At 44.6% G+C, this 16335-nt stretch overlaps 1 protein-coding gene across 3 annotated transcripts in view; it reads left to right on the top strand.

The window, feature by feature from the left end:
• The window catches only part of FARP1 (FERM, ARH/RhoGEF and pleckstrin domain protein 1), a 381868-nt gene that overhangs the window by 250584 nt on the left and 114949 nt on the right, over positions 1-16335 (top strand). For all 3 annotated transcript variants that reach the window (XR_010318171.1, XM_064269973.1, XM_064269972.1), the window contains exons 4-5: positions 9356-9398; positions 13022-13100. Coding sequence is in view for 2 of the 3 variants with exons in the window: in XM_064269973.1 (XP_064126043.1) it covers positions 9356-9398; positions 13022-13100 (122 nt within the window). In the remaining variant the exon portion in view is untranslated. The remainder of the gene's footprint in view (positions 1-9355; positions 9399-13021; positions 13101-16335) is intronic.

The following is a 16335-nucleotide window of genomic DNA, read 5'->3' as shown; positions in this document are numbered from 1 at the left end:
CTTTCTTTAATATTTGTCATTGGACAGATCTGTTGTTGTTAGGTGCCATCAAGTCAGTTCTGACTCATAGCCACCCTGCGTACAACAGAATGAAATACTGCCCAGTCCTGCGCCATCCTCACAGTCGTTGCTGTGTTTGATGAGCCCATTGGTGCATCTACTTTATCAGTCCATCTTGTCGAGGGTCTTCCTTTTTTCCACCGACCCTCAGTTTTTTCATGCTGTCCTTCTCCAGGGACTCGTCCCTGCCAATAACATGTCCAAAGTATGTGAGGTGAAGTCTTGCCATCCTTGCTTTTAAACAGCATTCTGGCTGTACTTCTTCCAAGACATATTTGTTTTTTCTTCGGGCCGTCCATGGTATATTCAGTATTCTTCGTCAACACCATAAATCAAAGGCATCAATTCTTCTGCGGTCAGCTGGTGATTAATTCTCTCAGCTTTTGTATGTGTGAAAAAGTCCTTATTTGCTTTAGTTTTTCAAAGTTTTTTTTGGTGGGCGGACAATTGTAAGATGCTTTTTCCCCTTTCAGTATTTTCACAAGAAACCTGTTGTTGTCATGGTTCCTTCGTATATAATGTGTCTTTTTTTCCTCTGGCTGCTTTCATGATTTTTTTCTTTACCACTGTTTTCAAACAATTTGATTATAATGTGCTTCTGTGCAGTTCTTTTTTTTTTTTTTTTAATGTGTCTTATGCTTAAATTTCTCTGAGCTTCTTGGATCTGTAGGTTTAAAATTTTCATCAAATTTGGAGAATTTCTGTACATTAGTTCTAACATTTTCCCTTCCATCTCCTCTTTGAGGATTCCAATTACACATCTATTAAGCTTCTTAAAGTTGTCCTGTAGTTCACTGATGCTCTGTTTTTTTATTAGTTTTTCTGTTTCATGTTATGTTGTTTCTATTGCCACATCTTCAAGTTCATTAATATTTTTTATCTGCAATGTCTAATCATCTGTTAATTCTATCCAGTGTGTCTTTTTGTCTCACACAATGTAGTTTTCATCTCTAGACGTTAATTTGTATATATCTTCCACATCTCTACTAAACTTTTTGAACATGTGGGCATCAGTTATAACTGTTTTAAAATTCTTGTCTGCGAGTTCAAATGTGTGTCATTTTTAGGTCAGTTTGGATTGATTAATTTGTATTTATATTTTTGTCTCCTTAGGGGTCCTATTTTCCTGCTTGTTTGCATGCCTAGTGGTTTTTTATTGGATTCCAGACATTGTGAGTTTTACCATTTTGGGTGCTGAATACAGTTATATTCCTATACATTTTGTTACGTTTGTTCTAGGATGCAGTTACTTGAAAACAGTTTGGCCCCTTTGGATCTTGCTTTTAAGACTTGTTAGGTGGGACTGGAATAGTGCATGTTGTTGTTAGGTGCCACTGAGTTGAGTTCTACTCACACGGACCCCATGTGACAGAGTAGAATTGCCCCATAGGGGTTTTTTTTGGTCTATAATCAGCACAGAAGTGTATCTCCAGGCCTGTCTCCCCTGGAGTTGCTGAGTGGGTTCAAATCACTAACCTTTTGGTTAGCAGCCGAGTGCTTCACCAGAGCTCCTTGGAATAGTGCACAGTCTGGGACTAAATATTTTCCACTACTAAGGCATGGCCTTTTGGTATTCTACCCCGATGTCCCCCTAACCCCAAAATTCATGACGTTTTCCATCCAGGAACAAGTAATATTCCTGGCCCTTTGTGAGTACCAGACACTGTTGCCCCTAATCCTTTTCCATGGTCTTCTTCCAGTATCGGGTATTTTCTTTACAAACATGCACTGATTAGCACTCAGTTGATTACTCAAGAGCAGCCCTTTGTAGACCCCTAAATTCTATCTCTGTGCAACTCTCTACTGCCTGGTACCCTGACCTGTGGACTCTGGCCATGTTGGTCACCCAACACGCTCAGCTCCATCTCCTCAGCTCAGGGGTTTTGCCAGGTTCTACCTGTGTTCCTGTTCCCTCCACCATAGCCTGGGAGCTCTCTCAGGTCAACAGGCAGGGGCAGTCCTAGGGGTCATGGGTTTTGGTTTTTTTCCTGTCTTTGAGCAGTCATTGTTTCTTGTTGACTGATGTCCATTGTTTTCAGATCTGCTGTGTTATGTATTTTGTCTTTTTTTTTTTTTTTTGGTTATTTTAAGTTAGGAGTAAATCTGGTGCCTGTTACTCTATTTTGACCAGAAATGGAAATTTGGGAAAAGTAATAAACCAAAACAAAAGAAACCAAACCCACAGTCAATTCCAACTCATAGTGACCCTACAGGATGGAGTAGAACTTCCCCTGTAGGGTTTCCAAGGCTGTAAATCTTTACTGAAGCAGACTACCACACCTTTTTCCCACAGAGGGGTTGGTGGGTTTGAACCACGGACATTTCAGTTAGCAGCTCAGCGTTTAAGCACTGTGCCACCAGGGCTCCTGCTGGGGCTAAAAAAAAAAGTTGCTATCAAGTCAATTCTGACTCATAGTGACCCTATAGGTCAGAGTAGAACTGTCCCATAGGGCTTCCAAGGAGCGCCCAGTAGATTTGAACTGCCAACCTTTTGGTTAGCAGCTAAGCTCTTTACCACTGCACCACTAGGGCTAGAGATAAAAAAAAAAAACCAGAAAAGCAAACCCGTTGCCATCCAGTCGGGTCCAACTCATAGGGACCCTATAGGACAGGGTAGAACTGCCCCATAGAGTTTCCAAGGAGCGCCTGGTGGACTTGAACTGCCAACCTTTTGGCTAGCAGCCACAGCACTTAACCACTATGGCACCAGGGTTTCCAACGGCTAGAGATGGGTAATTACAAATGAAACCCTCTAGAGCTCAGCTGTCAGGGAAAGAAAGATGGTGTTTTGTTACCTTTTTACTCATGTGGAACTTGTTTTTTTTGTTCTGCCTAGGCTGAGGGATCAAGAGACTTGGCTAAGATGACCTGGGCCAGTTTAAATTGCTTCCCTGTAGCCCTCCGTATACATCAGACTTCAAGGTTTTAACTCTCTAGTCAAGCAGCAACCATTTCTTCCTCTCAGTATTTCCACCTCATCCATTTAGAGTGGATTAAGACCTGTGTGTACAAGGCCTTCCTCTCCTAGCTCTGCAAATATCAATCTGACTGATAGATAGGTTGTCACAGGCCATGAGTTTTCCTCCAGGCTAGTTGTGTTGTGTTATGACTGATATCTTGTGGCGTTATCACTGGAGCGCTCTACCAACGGGCTGATGAATCCAGGCCAGTCTTACGTTCCCAGACCCACGTGTTAGAAAACCACATGCTCCATTGGCTTAAATTCGTGCTTGTATTTGATGCTTTCCGCAAAAATGGCAAAAACAGAATAGAGATGTTTTAAAACAATTTGCAAAATTGGCAGCTACGTTGCCAAAATGTACTTGTGTTGTCCTGCGTGGTTTGTGGATGTTTAGGCAGCTTCTGTGACAGAATTGGCAGTGGTGCGGGATCACTGATGCTTCCCCCGAGACAGCGGCAGAGGCTGAGAGAACGCAGGATGGCAGGCGCCTGAGTGGGCCCTCACGGCCCTGGGGAGCCCCCCTGGAGTTCGTGGTTAGATCACTCCCACGCAACGCAATGACTGCTTCGGCCCCGTCCACTAGCCTCAATCCCCCAGCCCTCTCATTTACAGGCAAAACAAAAGGCATCGAATAGGAACTTTCTTATCTTCCTGATACAGAAGTACACACCTACTTATATCTGTCACAGAGCCCTGGTGGCGCAGTGGTTAAGAGCCCAGCTGCTAACTGAAAGGTCAGCAGTTCAAATCCACCAGCCGCTCCTTGGAAACTCTAGGGGGCAGTTCTGCTCTCTGTCCTATAGGGTCGCTATGGGTTGGAGTCGACTTTACGGCATCAGATTTGGTTATTTTTTTGGTGTGTCTGTCATCATCCTATCCTTGTCTCTCTTAGGTCCTTGGGTGGCATGAATGGCTTGTGCTCGGCTGCTAAGTGAAAGGTTGGCAGTTCAAATTCACCCAGCAACGTTGTGGAAAAAAGGCCTAGCCATCTACTTCTGTAAACTTGCTGTTGTTGTTGGGTGCTGTGGGCCATTCTGACTCATGGTGACTCCATGTGACAGAGTAGGACTGTCCCATAGGGTTTTCTTTGGCTGCAGTCTTTCTGGAAGCAGATCGCTAGGTCCCTTCTCCTGAGGAGCTGCTAGCTGGGCTCAAACGCCAACTTTTCAGTTAGTAGCTGAGCACTTAACCATTGCGCCACCAGGGCTCCTTTCTCCGTAAGATTACAGCCATTGAAAACCCTATGGAATGCAGTTCTACTCTTGTGCACATGGGGTCGCCATGAGTCAGAATCGACTCCATGGCAACAGATTGTTTCTCGTACGATCAAAGGGATATTCTTTCTGTCTCAAGCTAATGTCTCCACCTGTGTTTTAGATTTATCTGTTCAGGTCATCTTAGGCCTTTTATGACATGAGTTATTCCTTCTTGCTCATATTTTCACCCTCTCTTCTTTTTAAATGTGCCCAGGTCTTTCCCATTAAAAACAAGCAAATGAATGATACTCTTACTTGATCCCTTACCCACTCCTTCTTCCATTCTATCTCATCTCTGCTTCACAGCCAAGGTCTTGGAAAACTCACTTATCCTTCCTGCCTCTTCGCCACCATCTGACTTTGAGACCCATTACTGCATCATGTGATCATGAGATACTCTAGCTCTCAGCTTACTTGACCTTTCAGCAGCTGTTAATATTTCTTCCTTCCGGAAACAGCGTGTTTCCTGTGACTTCCATGACACCACTGTCTCCTTATTTTCCTTTTATCCTCACCTGCTTCCGGCTGGCTGTTACGTGGTGAGGGAGTTTGTCGGTACACATGCCTTTTCTTTCTGTGTCCTCTACCCCGGCAGCAGTCCACCCGTCTTCTCCCTGCAGAGTGAGGTAGTGATGACTTCCAAATGGGAGTTCTCCAGCCAGAAGTTCTCCTTTGAGCTCCAGATCAAATTATTTATTATTATCATTAGTTGTTGTTAAGTTGCCTCTGACACATGTACGACAGAAAGAAACACTGTCCAGTCCCACACTGTCTTCATGATTGTTGGTAAATCGGCTCATCTTCCAGAACTGTGTTGGACAGTGTTCTGTTGGGATCCATAGGGTTTCCACTGGCTAATTTTGGGAAGCAGATAACCAGGCCTTTCTTCCTAATCTGCCAGCCTGGGACCTCTGCTGAAATCTGTCCACCATGAGTGAGCCCATTTGTATCTGAAATACCGGTGGCATAGCTTACAGCCTCATAGCAACACACAGGCCACCACAGGATGACAAACTGACAGTGGTGATCCAAACGTACATCAGAGTCAGCCAGGATAGAGCCCCTCAGTCCTGGCCTTATTCCAGTGCTCCCCGCCACGGTGAATGGCACCATTACCCCTCAGCTGCCTGCGGCAGAAATCACACATCACGCTAGCCATTGTGTCCTCCCTCAGCCTCCATGTCCGGCCCATCAGTAAACCCCATTGGTTTTTATCTCTTAATGTTTCTTGAGTCCACCCACTTTCCCCCCAGCTCTCATTTTGTCTTCTTGCCCAAAATGCTGTCATCTGCTGCCTGGACAATTGTAATGGACCAACCTGCATCCACTCTGGCCCCCTCTAACCTCTTCGTACACTGCCAGAAAAATCTTCATAAAATGCAGATCTGGTCATGTCAGCCCCATGCTTCAGATCCTTCCCATTGCTCTTAGGGTAAGGACGAAGCATCTTAACATGGCCTCGATGGGGATTGGCCCCATCCGTACCCACCAGCCTGGCTCGGCAGCCACGTTGGCCTTTTCCACCCCAGGCGTGTGGGCGAGTGTTTTTACGGCATACCCGCAGTGTGTTCTTCTCACCTCCCTTCCACTTTGTATCTTAGCATAATGTCATTTTCAGGAATGCTTCCCCGCATCTCCAGCCCACCACCATCTCCGTCCCTTCTCTGTCCCAGGCACTCAAAGCACTCTGGGGCCCTGGTTCGTTCCTTCATCTGAGGTACTTGTTCACTTTTGTTAGGAAAAGTTTTGGCTCCTGTCCATCTTCCTTGCTCAACTGCGAACTCCATGAAGCAGGGACCATGGTGGTTTTTCTCATCATTGGGTTCCCAGAGTCCAGCATGGTGCCTCAAACGGTAGGGCCCCAGGAATGTTTTGTTGAATGAATAAATGAACTTGAAGAACAGGGTTTGAGTTCCACCGTTGGGCAGCTATCCTCTGAATCTCAGTTTTCACGTCTGTCAAATGGAGACACTTTTGCACCCTTCTCTGTCTTTGAGGATTGACGAGGGGAAAGTAATGAGTGCTGTGACCAATGAGTGTTCTCTCCCACTTCAAGGCTGAGGCTAGGAGCATAACAGATGATCCGAAGTGAACTACAGCCATTATTTTTTCTCTTATAGAAGGGTGGTAGAGAGTGGGGGATATAGGAATGAGAATTTCATTATAAAATCTTATTTGAAACAGTGATGAATACCTGAACAAGTAGGAATTTAAGATTTTAGTTCTTCCATTATGAGAATTGTGACTGCTCATTTAAGGAAATCTGGATAATGTGGGAAGCAGATGAAAACAGGACCCTCCATCTTCCAGCCTTCTGAATCTATTTTCCTGCATTCTTAATTATTCATCAGGGACATAATTTTTAATGTCTGCATGCTTTTCTACCATACAGATTAATACGGTTTTATTTAACCATTCCTTATCGTTATTTGGAATCCCTGGTGGCGTAGTAGTTAAGAGCTACAGCTGCTAACCAAAAAGTCAGCAGTTCAAATCCACCAGGTACTCCTTGGAAACTCTAGGGGGTAGTTCTGTCTTATAGGGTCACTATGACTCAGAATCGACTTAATGGCAATGGGTTTTTGTTTTTTAATTGTTATTTAGGTTATTGTAAACTTTTTCACATATATATTAGATACACATTCCTTGTACATAAACATCTGTGTGCATAAATGAAGAATTTATAAAAGTGAAATTACTAGATCAAACAGAATTTACAAGAATACTTTTTAGCAATTTGATAATTATTCCCAAAATCGTCTCCAGAAAAGTTGAATCAGATCATACACCCACCAGGAGAGTAAGACGGTGCCCATTTCTCTGCAGCCTTGCCAGCTTTGGATATTGTAAAATTCAAATACACACGTAGTATACAGGCAAATCTAGATGCAACTTGAATGGGTGAAAATGGTATTTCATTGTGTTAATTTGCATTTCTAGTGCAAATTTCTTCTGAACTTGAACATTTTCATGTAAGCCATCAGCATATTTTCTTCATGAATTACCTGTTTCTATTCTTTGCATAGTTCTCTATGTTGTTGTTAGGTGCCATCAAGTTGGTTCCCACTCACAGTGACCCTACACACAACAGGAGGAAACATTGCCCAGTCCTGTGCAATCCTCACCACTGTTGCTATGCCTGAGCTGTTGAACTTGTCTATGGGGGTGTCTTTGTTTTTCAGATTCATTTGTAAAACCCTTTTATATTCAACATACCAAACTTGCGTTGTCATATGTGCAAATAGGAGTTTCAGTAGAATCCTTTCAAATGATCAGGAGTGCAAAACTAGGGCAGTTGAAAGAAAAAAAAAAGTGAAATGGGGATCATTGTTAGTTGTCATGGAGTGGATTCTGACTTATGGTGACCCCGTGAGTGCAGAATAGAACTGCTCTTTAGGGTTTTCGAAGCTGTGAACTTTCAGAAGCAGATTACCAGGCCTGGCTTCCGAGGTGTCTCTGGGTGGGTTTAAACAGCCCTTAACTGTTGGCACTGCCCTGAGAGCCAAAATGGGGATACCCCCCCCCAAAAAAAAACCACCAAACCCAGTGCCGTCGAGTCGATTCCAACTCATAGCGACCCTATAGGACAGGGTAGAACTGCCCCACAGAGTTTCCGAGGAGCGCCTGGCGAATTCGAACTGCTGACTCTTTGGTTAGCAGGCGTAGTAGCACTTAACCACTACGGTACCAGGGTTTCCAAAATGGGGATAGTTTGTTTTTTTTTTTTTTTTAATGGTTAATTTGCCCTATTAATAAGGGCAGCTGGTTTCTCCTTTATTTGAAGTTTTGCCCCTCAGTCTACACGGTAAGGGGCACAAGTGTAAAAAGAGTGTGGGCTTTGAAGCTGGACGGACCTGATTTCAGGCTAGCTGTTCCACTCCCTGGCTATGGGACTTTGGACAGATTATTTAGCCTCTGAAAGTCTCAGATTTCTTTCCTGGGTAAGAGGAATTCTTCTGGCCTTCTTTTGAGAAGTAAGGAAACCCTGATGGCATAGTGGTTAAGAGCTATGGCTGCTAACCAAAAGGTCAGCAGTTTGCATCCACCAGGCACTCCTTGGAAACTCTACGGGGCAGTTCTACTCTGTCCTATAGGGTCCCTACAAGTCAGAATCAACTCGACGGCAACAGGTTTGGGGTTTTTGAGAAGTAAATGGCTTATCTGTAGTGTGCCTGTGCAGAGGTGGTATTCAGGAAATATTTATTCCTTTTCCATATCCCTCAGAAAGGTGCTGCTCTGTTTGTATGCACAGCTAGTTATCTTCAATAAGGAGCTTGAATATTTTACTCAGCATGTAGCCACATATGTGATTATCATTAATATTTTCTGAATATCTGTAAGTACTAATAAGAGAAGGAAAATTCTTAGTTAACCATGTGGATTATTTGTCTGAGTCTGGGAGAGATTTTGGAGTCCCAGAACAGTGCAGGTGGTTAAGCACTTGGCTACTAACTGAAAAGTTGATGGCTCGAATCCATCCAGAGGCACCTCAGTAGAATGGCCTGGCAATCTAGTTCTGAACGATCACTGATATTGAATACCCTATGGAGTGCAGTTCTACTCAGAACACCCAAGGTCACCACAAGTCCGAATAGACTTGGCGGCAACTGGTTTGGAATTTTTTTTTTTTAAAGGAGAGATTTTAATTTTCAGGCTCCAGGATAAAAACCAAAAAAACCAACTGGTTGCCATCGAATCAATTCTGACTCGTAGTGACCCTATAGGACAGAGTAGAACTGTCCAATAGGGTTTCCAAGGCTGTAATCTTTGTGGAAGTAGACTGTCACATCTTCCTTTCATGGAGTGGCTGATGGGTTCGAACTGCTGACCTTTTGGTTAACAGCTGAGCACTTAATCACTGTGCCACCAGGGCTCAGGGGTAGTACTAGGAAATTGGGATCAGTTCTATAAAAGTTGTAAACAGTGTAAGATAGGACGTTCTAAAGAAGAAAAGAAACAGATGGCCTCAAAATTCTCAAAAATATTTTGATTTTAAACAGATTGAAATAAAGTCTTGAAATACACTTTTCATAAAGATGTTATGTCTCAATCTTTCTCTTCTTTTTCTCTCTTTTAGGTGTGGCTGGATCTCTTAAAACCTATTGTGAAACAGATTAGAAGTAAGTATATACCATAGGTGTGGAAGTGACATTGAATAGGAAACTGGACGTTTTCACTGTCTGGACGTTTTTGCTCTGAGGCACCAGCTGCTCGGGGTGCAGATTCTGTTCTTACCCTTGATTGCTTTTCATCGTCAGTGAATCCTGGGTCCGTGTACTGTTAAAACATGTCTTCTGCAGTTTTAGTGTGTAACCAGCCGCTCCTCTGAAACCCAGTGGGGCAGTTCTGTTCTGTCCTGTAGGGTCGCTATGAGTCAGAATTGACACGACGGCAACAGGTTTGGTTTTTTCGGGTTAAGAGAGGAACCCTGGTGGTGCAGTGGTAATTGCTTGGCTGCTAACTGAAAGGCCAGAGCTTTGAACCCTCGGCTGCTCTGTAAGAAGGAAATGTGGCAGTTGCTTCTGTAAAGATTATAGCCTTGGAAACCCTGTAGGGCAGGTCTGCTCTGTCCTGTTGGGTCGCTATGATTCAGAATCCACTCAACAGCAGCAGGTTTAAGAGCAGAGTAAGGAGCCCAGGTAGTGCAAGTGGGTTGCTGTGAACTGACATCCAAACGGTTGACAGTTCAAATCCTACCAGTGGTGCTGCGGGAGACAGACCTGGCGACCTGTTTCCGTAAGCTTACAGCCAAAACCCCTATAGAGCAGTTCTAGTCTGTTACACCTGGGGGTGCTGTGAGCCGGGGGCCAGTCTATGGCAACTAACAACAACAACAGGAGAGGAGTGGGGTCCCTGGGTGGTGCACAGGGTTAAGTGAGGTGCCTCAAAGAAAGGCCTAACGATCTACTTTGGAAATACCAGGCACTGAAAATCTCTGCCCTGACACAGGATGGCCTTGACGGCGGCCGGTTTGGTGGTCGTATTAGGAGAGGGGTAACTAGTGGCCGTCAGGTCAGCTCCGGCTCAGGGCAGCCCACGCGTGTCCGGACAGAACCGTGCTCCCTAGGGCTTTCATGACTGAGTTTTCAGAAGTAGAGCAACAGGCCTTTCTTCCTAGGCACCTCTGGGTGAACTCGAACCTCCAAACTTTGGGCTAGGTGATGAGCTTGTTAACAGGTTACACCACCCAGGGACTCATTGATGAGCAGGGAGCTCATGTATTTTGTGGAGCAGATTTTATGTCTGTTTAAAAAAACCTGCTAGGGCCACTTACAGCAATTTATATGAACGTAATAAACATACAATGTGTCTGTATGGCCTTTATGCAATTGAAATTGATGTTGATCTTCTATAGTTAAAATTAATTATTGAAGCTAAAAATGAAAAGACCATCATTTCTTCAACATTTACTGGGCGTCCTCAAGGGAGCTGGCAGGTAACTCAGTTGTGGGGACACACTGCTGAGAGAAGCCCCCAGGCCTGCTGGCGGAGGTAGCACAGAGGTGAGAAGGACCACACTGGTCCCTGAGAAGATTGCTGACGGGCCCTGTGATGGTGGAAGGGTGTCTGTTTAGCGCACTGCCCGGCGCGGACCCTGAAGACTGCGTCTGTCGTTGTCCAGATCAAAAAGGGTGCACTGTTGTCTTTTTCGTGCCCTCCCTGTGCTCCGACCGGCCATCCAACAAAGCTGTCATTTTGCATTCAGTGCTAGCACCTCGCTGGCTTCAGGTTTTTGAAGAATCTGGGCAGCCTTAGTAAAGTTCAGTGTTTGTGAAAACTGTTGGAAGGACACAGTGCAGCCGTCCCAGTTCTGGGCCTTTTTGCCTTGCTGCTTTGTGCTCTGGAGCTGGCAGGTGAGGGTGTCTGTTAATTTTTAATAATTAGGGAAAAGAAGCCGGACTCTCTTGGCTTCAGTATTTCCATGTCTTGGTTTTTTTCCTCCTAATTTTGGTACATAGTGCTGACGTTTCACTTTGTAGCATCTCTTATTTTGTCTTTTTCTAAATTCAAATGTGTTATTCCAGAAAGTGTCCATATTTTTGTGATAGTGAAAAATAGAACAAAAAGGTATTTTCTGCTTTTATCATATTTCTCATAAAATTGGACTTCACTGTGTTGTTGTTGTTGTTGGGTGCTGTCGAGTCGATTCTGACTCGTAGCGATTCCATGTGACAGAGTAGAACTGGCCCATAGGGTTTCCAAGGCTATAATTTTTATGGAAGCAGACTGTCACTTCTTTCTCCTGAGAAGTGGCTGATGGGTTCGAACCATCGATCTCTCATTTAGCAGCCAAACGCTTAACCACTGTGCTACCAGCGTTCCTTTCCCAGAGAGGTAGGATTCAAAACCTCCATGAAAACAGAAAGGAAGAAAGCTTGGCAGTGGAGACAAGACCCCTCCAGCCATCAGGGGGAAGAGAGTATACAGGACACTGAAAGTCTGAGGACCAACAACCAGAAATCAAATGCATTTCTATTAAGTCGATTCCGACTCATAGAGACCTCACATGAGGAGTAGAACTGCCCCATAGGGTTTTCTAGGCTGTGATACTTATGGAAGTAAATTGCCCCGTCTTTTGCAGAGCCACTGGGTAGGTTCAAACCACTAAACTTTTGGTTAGCTGCCAAGTGCCTAACTGATGTGCCACCAGGGCTCCTTGGACTTCATTATATGAGCTCTTAAGCACTGCGCCACCCGGGCTCGTCATGATAGCTAGTACCTTATATTTCATAGGGTGTGAACTCATGGCTGTCAATCCAAATGGTCTGAATGACAGTTAGGTTGTAGCTTGCACTTCATGACAATAGAGGCTGACCCAATTTTTAATTTTGTAATCATTTTATTTTCTATTTGGTTTCACAAATAGAAATTATTGTTCTTATTTTATAATCTGTTTGATGTTGTGGAAACCCTGGTGGAGTAGTGGTAAAGTGCTATGCCTCCTAACTAAAAGGTCGGCAGTTCGAATCCGCCAGGTACTCCTTGGAAACTCTACGGGGCAGTTCTACTCTGTTCTATAGGGTTGCTGTGAGTCGGAATCGACTTGATGGCAGCAGGTTTGGTTTTTTTGGGGAGGGGGGCGGGGGGCAGTATTTGATATTGTGTTTTAATTCTGAATGGAAAAGTGAGTCATCTTGCTCAAAGTCTCTCTCCAACCCCCGACCTGCTTTCTGATTTTATCTTAACTCCGGACTGGATAGTGGATAAGACACTTGTGAAAGGCTTTGGCCGACTGACAGGCAGGGCCATGTCTTGTTTCTGTTTAATCTCCAGAGCTTGGGGGGACACCTGACACATAATTGGTAGGTAGATATTTGATGAACACATTAACAAGTGGACCTTGCAGACAGTTACATTATTTTTTTAAATCACATAAATAAATTACGTCCACTGATTCACATTTTTATTACTTCATTCTTAGATTGTTTAAAGCTTGTATTTGAATAAAGGCTGCTAATTAAGTAAATTTCTGAAGACAAAACTGATTTTTAAAAACCTAGGCCCACTCTGAGGCTGTGTTCAAAGCATTTTTTCTAAACAGATTTGTTTCCCACAGTGTGGAAGTGTGCATCAGTAGGTGTGCTTGGCCAGTTGTTAAGTGACTTGGGAGTTGGCAGAGGGACCCTTGGCTGCTGGGAGTGAGACACATCGTTTGGTGTGTAATACACCCTGGGCGGTCTTTTCTTTAATGGCATTTGAAACACAGATCCATAACTGCCTTACTGCTTTTGTTCCTTCGTAGGGCCGAAGCATGTTGTTGTTAAGTTTGTGGTGAAATTCTTCCCACCTGACCACGCACAGCTCCAAGAAGAACTCACAAGGTTAGTGGTTTAGAAACGGGGTGTTTATTGCTACGGGGTGAAGAGGACAAGCGACGATTAACGTTCCAACTCGATTAAACATTTTCATTAATTACTGGACCAGTGTCTGCTCTGTACTTACTAATTACGCCTGCTTTCTTCCACCTCTACTTAAAAAAATGGGAGGGACGGGGGAGGTGGCATGATTTCCCTAAAGCCTGGTTTCTTTAAGGCTGTGACCTGGCATTAAAACCTGTGCTGTCCTTCTGTGACGTGAACTGGACTTCTAACCTGTTTACTGTTTGATTTTCTCTCTTCTATCTATCGCATCATGAGACAGCTTGGGGAAACAGATCTTTTCTGTGAAACCAAGATGCTGCTCACAAGCTTTCTTCATCATCACCGTGGCTGAGTGGTTTTAACAGGGGTGTAGAGCGTCTTCTCTGGAAGGTGGCCGAGTGCGGGGAGTGTAAGCCTTGGCTCAGGCTTGGCTTCAGGTGTCACGTCTGCCACTTGCTAGCTGTGTTCCTGGCCAGTTCCTTGTTCCCTCTGTGCCTCTGCTAATTCATCTGTAACTACACAGATCATAGTGTTTGCTTGGCAGTAGGGACACTGTAAATGACAGCTGTCATCATCACCATCGTTAACATCCTCATCATATCGCTACCACCACCCCTGCTCATTTTCCAAGTCAGTGGTGATTTTCCAAAAGAAACTGGAACTGGTAGGAACTCGAGAAAATAAACGTTCAAGAGCGCACCTACGGATACACTGGCGTAAGCAGCCACATTCTTGTTACACATACCTTTCACGCTGTAGCTGTTTAGAACCGAGGCTGGACACATCTTTCTCATCCTTCTTGGTACAGAGTGTAGTATCTTGAGTGGCTGACTGTCTCTTAGTCAACAGTATTTAGTAAGTGCATGCTATGTCCAAGTACAGTTCTGGGCACTGGGAATATAGTGGTGAAAAGAGAAGTTCTGACTTTCATGGGACCGCAATTCAGTTAGAAATGCTGGTAGCCTTGTGGTTAAGTGCTACGACTGCTAACCAAAAGGTCAGCAGTTTGAATCCACTAGGTGCTCCTTGGAAATTTAATGGGGCAGCTCTACTCTGTCCTATAGGGTTGCCGTGAGTCAGTGAGGGACAAAACAATTGATTAAGTAAACTAGAAAAATATCAGATCATGAAAAGAGTACTTTGGGAAATTAATGTAGGGTGATGTGATAGAAAGTGACTGGGTAACAGCTTTAGATTGGCCGGTCTGGGTCACCTCTCTGAGGACATGACAGAAACCTGCCAGTGGTCTTGTAGGAAATCCTGTTCAGATGGAATGAGCACTGCAGTGCCCAAGGCAGGACCACGCTCCACATGTTCAGATACTGAAAATGGCAGGAATGTTGAGGGTCATGTGCAGTGACGTGGAAGAGAGGCCAGATGATAGATAGTTGTTTTGTTTTTTAGCTCTTAATTCATACGAGGTGATACATGGTTTTGAAACACTGCTCTGTGGATTGTAGGGGGAAAGGATGGAAAAATGGAACCAACGAGGAAGCTATTGTAATAGCGCAAGCGAAGATGATGGTGGCAAACAAAGGGGTAGCAGTGGAGCTGGAGAGACGCGGCCGTGCTGGGAGTACGGGATGGAGATACGGGCAGCCTGTCTTGGTGACGGGTTGGGGGAAGAGTTTGAGGAAAGTGGAATGTGACTCTTAAATTTTTGATTTGGGCAACTGGGTCGGTGGCGTTGGCAAGAACTAAAATGGAGAAGCAGAGAGATGGGGGAGAGGGTAAGAAACGGAGAGCTTTGTTTTGGCCACGTTGTGTTTGAGATAACTAGTAGCCAACCACTTGACTGGGTCAAAAAGGGTGTTGGATATACAAATATAGAGTTCCAGGCAGGGAAGGAGGTGGTAGACTCTTCCCAGTGCTTTGCATTTTCTGAATGAGCTGACACTAATTGTCTATCTTTACTTACAATCCTCAAATCAGTGAAGCAGTTGAAGGCAGCCAGGAATTGGCAGAACCCATCAGCCTTCTGGGAATTATGTGCCGTTTGATAAACCGCTTTATATGGGGTTGGAGCGGGGTAGCTGGAGCTGGCTAGTCAGGATTGCACAAGACCAAGGGGCAGCTGGCAGGAGAGCCTTCACACGGACTTTTCTGAGTTTCTGCAGCTGGTTTTCCTATTGCTAGACCATAGCTCTAAGCCAAGCATACTGAAATACATCTAAGGGCAAGTCCGTCTGTTGGTCAGCCTCGTGCCTATTCCTCCCGCTTTTCCCTGGGCCTCTTTTCCTGCTTAGGAGTTTGGAGACATAAACCTTTTTTTCTCTTTTTTTGACCACTGAAAATTCTGCCTTGCAGTTAACTTTTGTACCTTCTTAGTGTTTGTGAATCATCATCTCCAGAGGTGGTAGTTTACAGTTCTGGTCCTCGTTATAAAATTCCATGCCTGCGGCCAGTAAGCCCGCTGTGTCTCCTGATTCGCCAGCTTCTCCGTCAGTGCTAATAAATGCCGACGGCTACACAGGCTCAACCGGGCAGAGTAGTGTTTGTTTTGTTTTGTTTGTGGTGGCGGTTGTTTTTTCTGGTTCCCAGTATGAACTGACATTTTAAAAGTCTTTTCCAAAGAGACCATCCATTTGGCTCCATGTTGAACAGAATTGGTCTGAAATTTCTTTCTAGTGAGTTTAGAAATGCCCTATCATGATCCACTTTGGCAGTAAAGCATAAGGTCCAGGGAACCCCCCAGATCTGCTGTGTTAGGACCCCACAGTATCAAACTCCTGTATAAGCAGAAATTGGGTGATGAGACAATTGCAAGGCACTTCTCTTTAGCAGATTGTGAGGGAGGGGGCTGGGAGCAGTTTCTTGTCTACAGTGCTTTGGGTGAGGGGAGGTAGAGACAGTTTAGCAGAGCCTATGGTGGCACAGTGATTGAGAGCTCGGCTGCTAACCAAAAGGTCTGCAGTTCGAATCCACCAGGCGCTCCTTGGAAAGCCTATGGGGCAGTTCTACTCTGTCTTATAGGGTCGCTTTGAGTCAGAATCAACTTGATGGCAACAGGTTTTTTTTGGAAGTTACTCTGGGTGGCACAAAGGGTTTGCTCTAGACTACTAACCTAAAGGTTGGCAGTTCGAACCCACCTAGTGGCACTGTGAAAGAAAGGCCTCTGATCTGTTTCTGTAAAGATGACAGCCAAGAAAACCTGTAGAGTAGTTCTACTCTGTAATACACGGGGTCGCCATGAGTC

Source organism: Loxodonta africana, chromosome 17, assembly GCF_030014295.1.
Source record: "Loxodonta africana isolate mLoxAfr1 chromosome 17, mLoxAfr1.hap2, whole genome shotgun sequence".
In the NCBI taxonomy this organism is placed as follows: Eukaryota; Metazoa; Chordata; class Mammalia; order Proboscidea; family Elephantidae; genus Loxodonta; species Loxodonta africana.
This window is presented reverse-complemented; position numbering and strand designations above follow the sequence as displayed.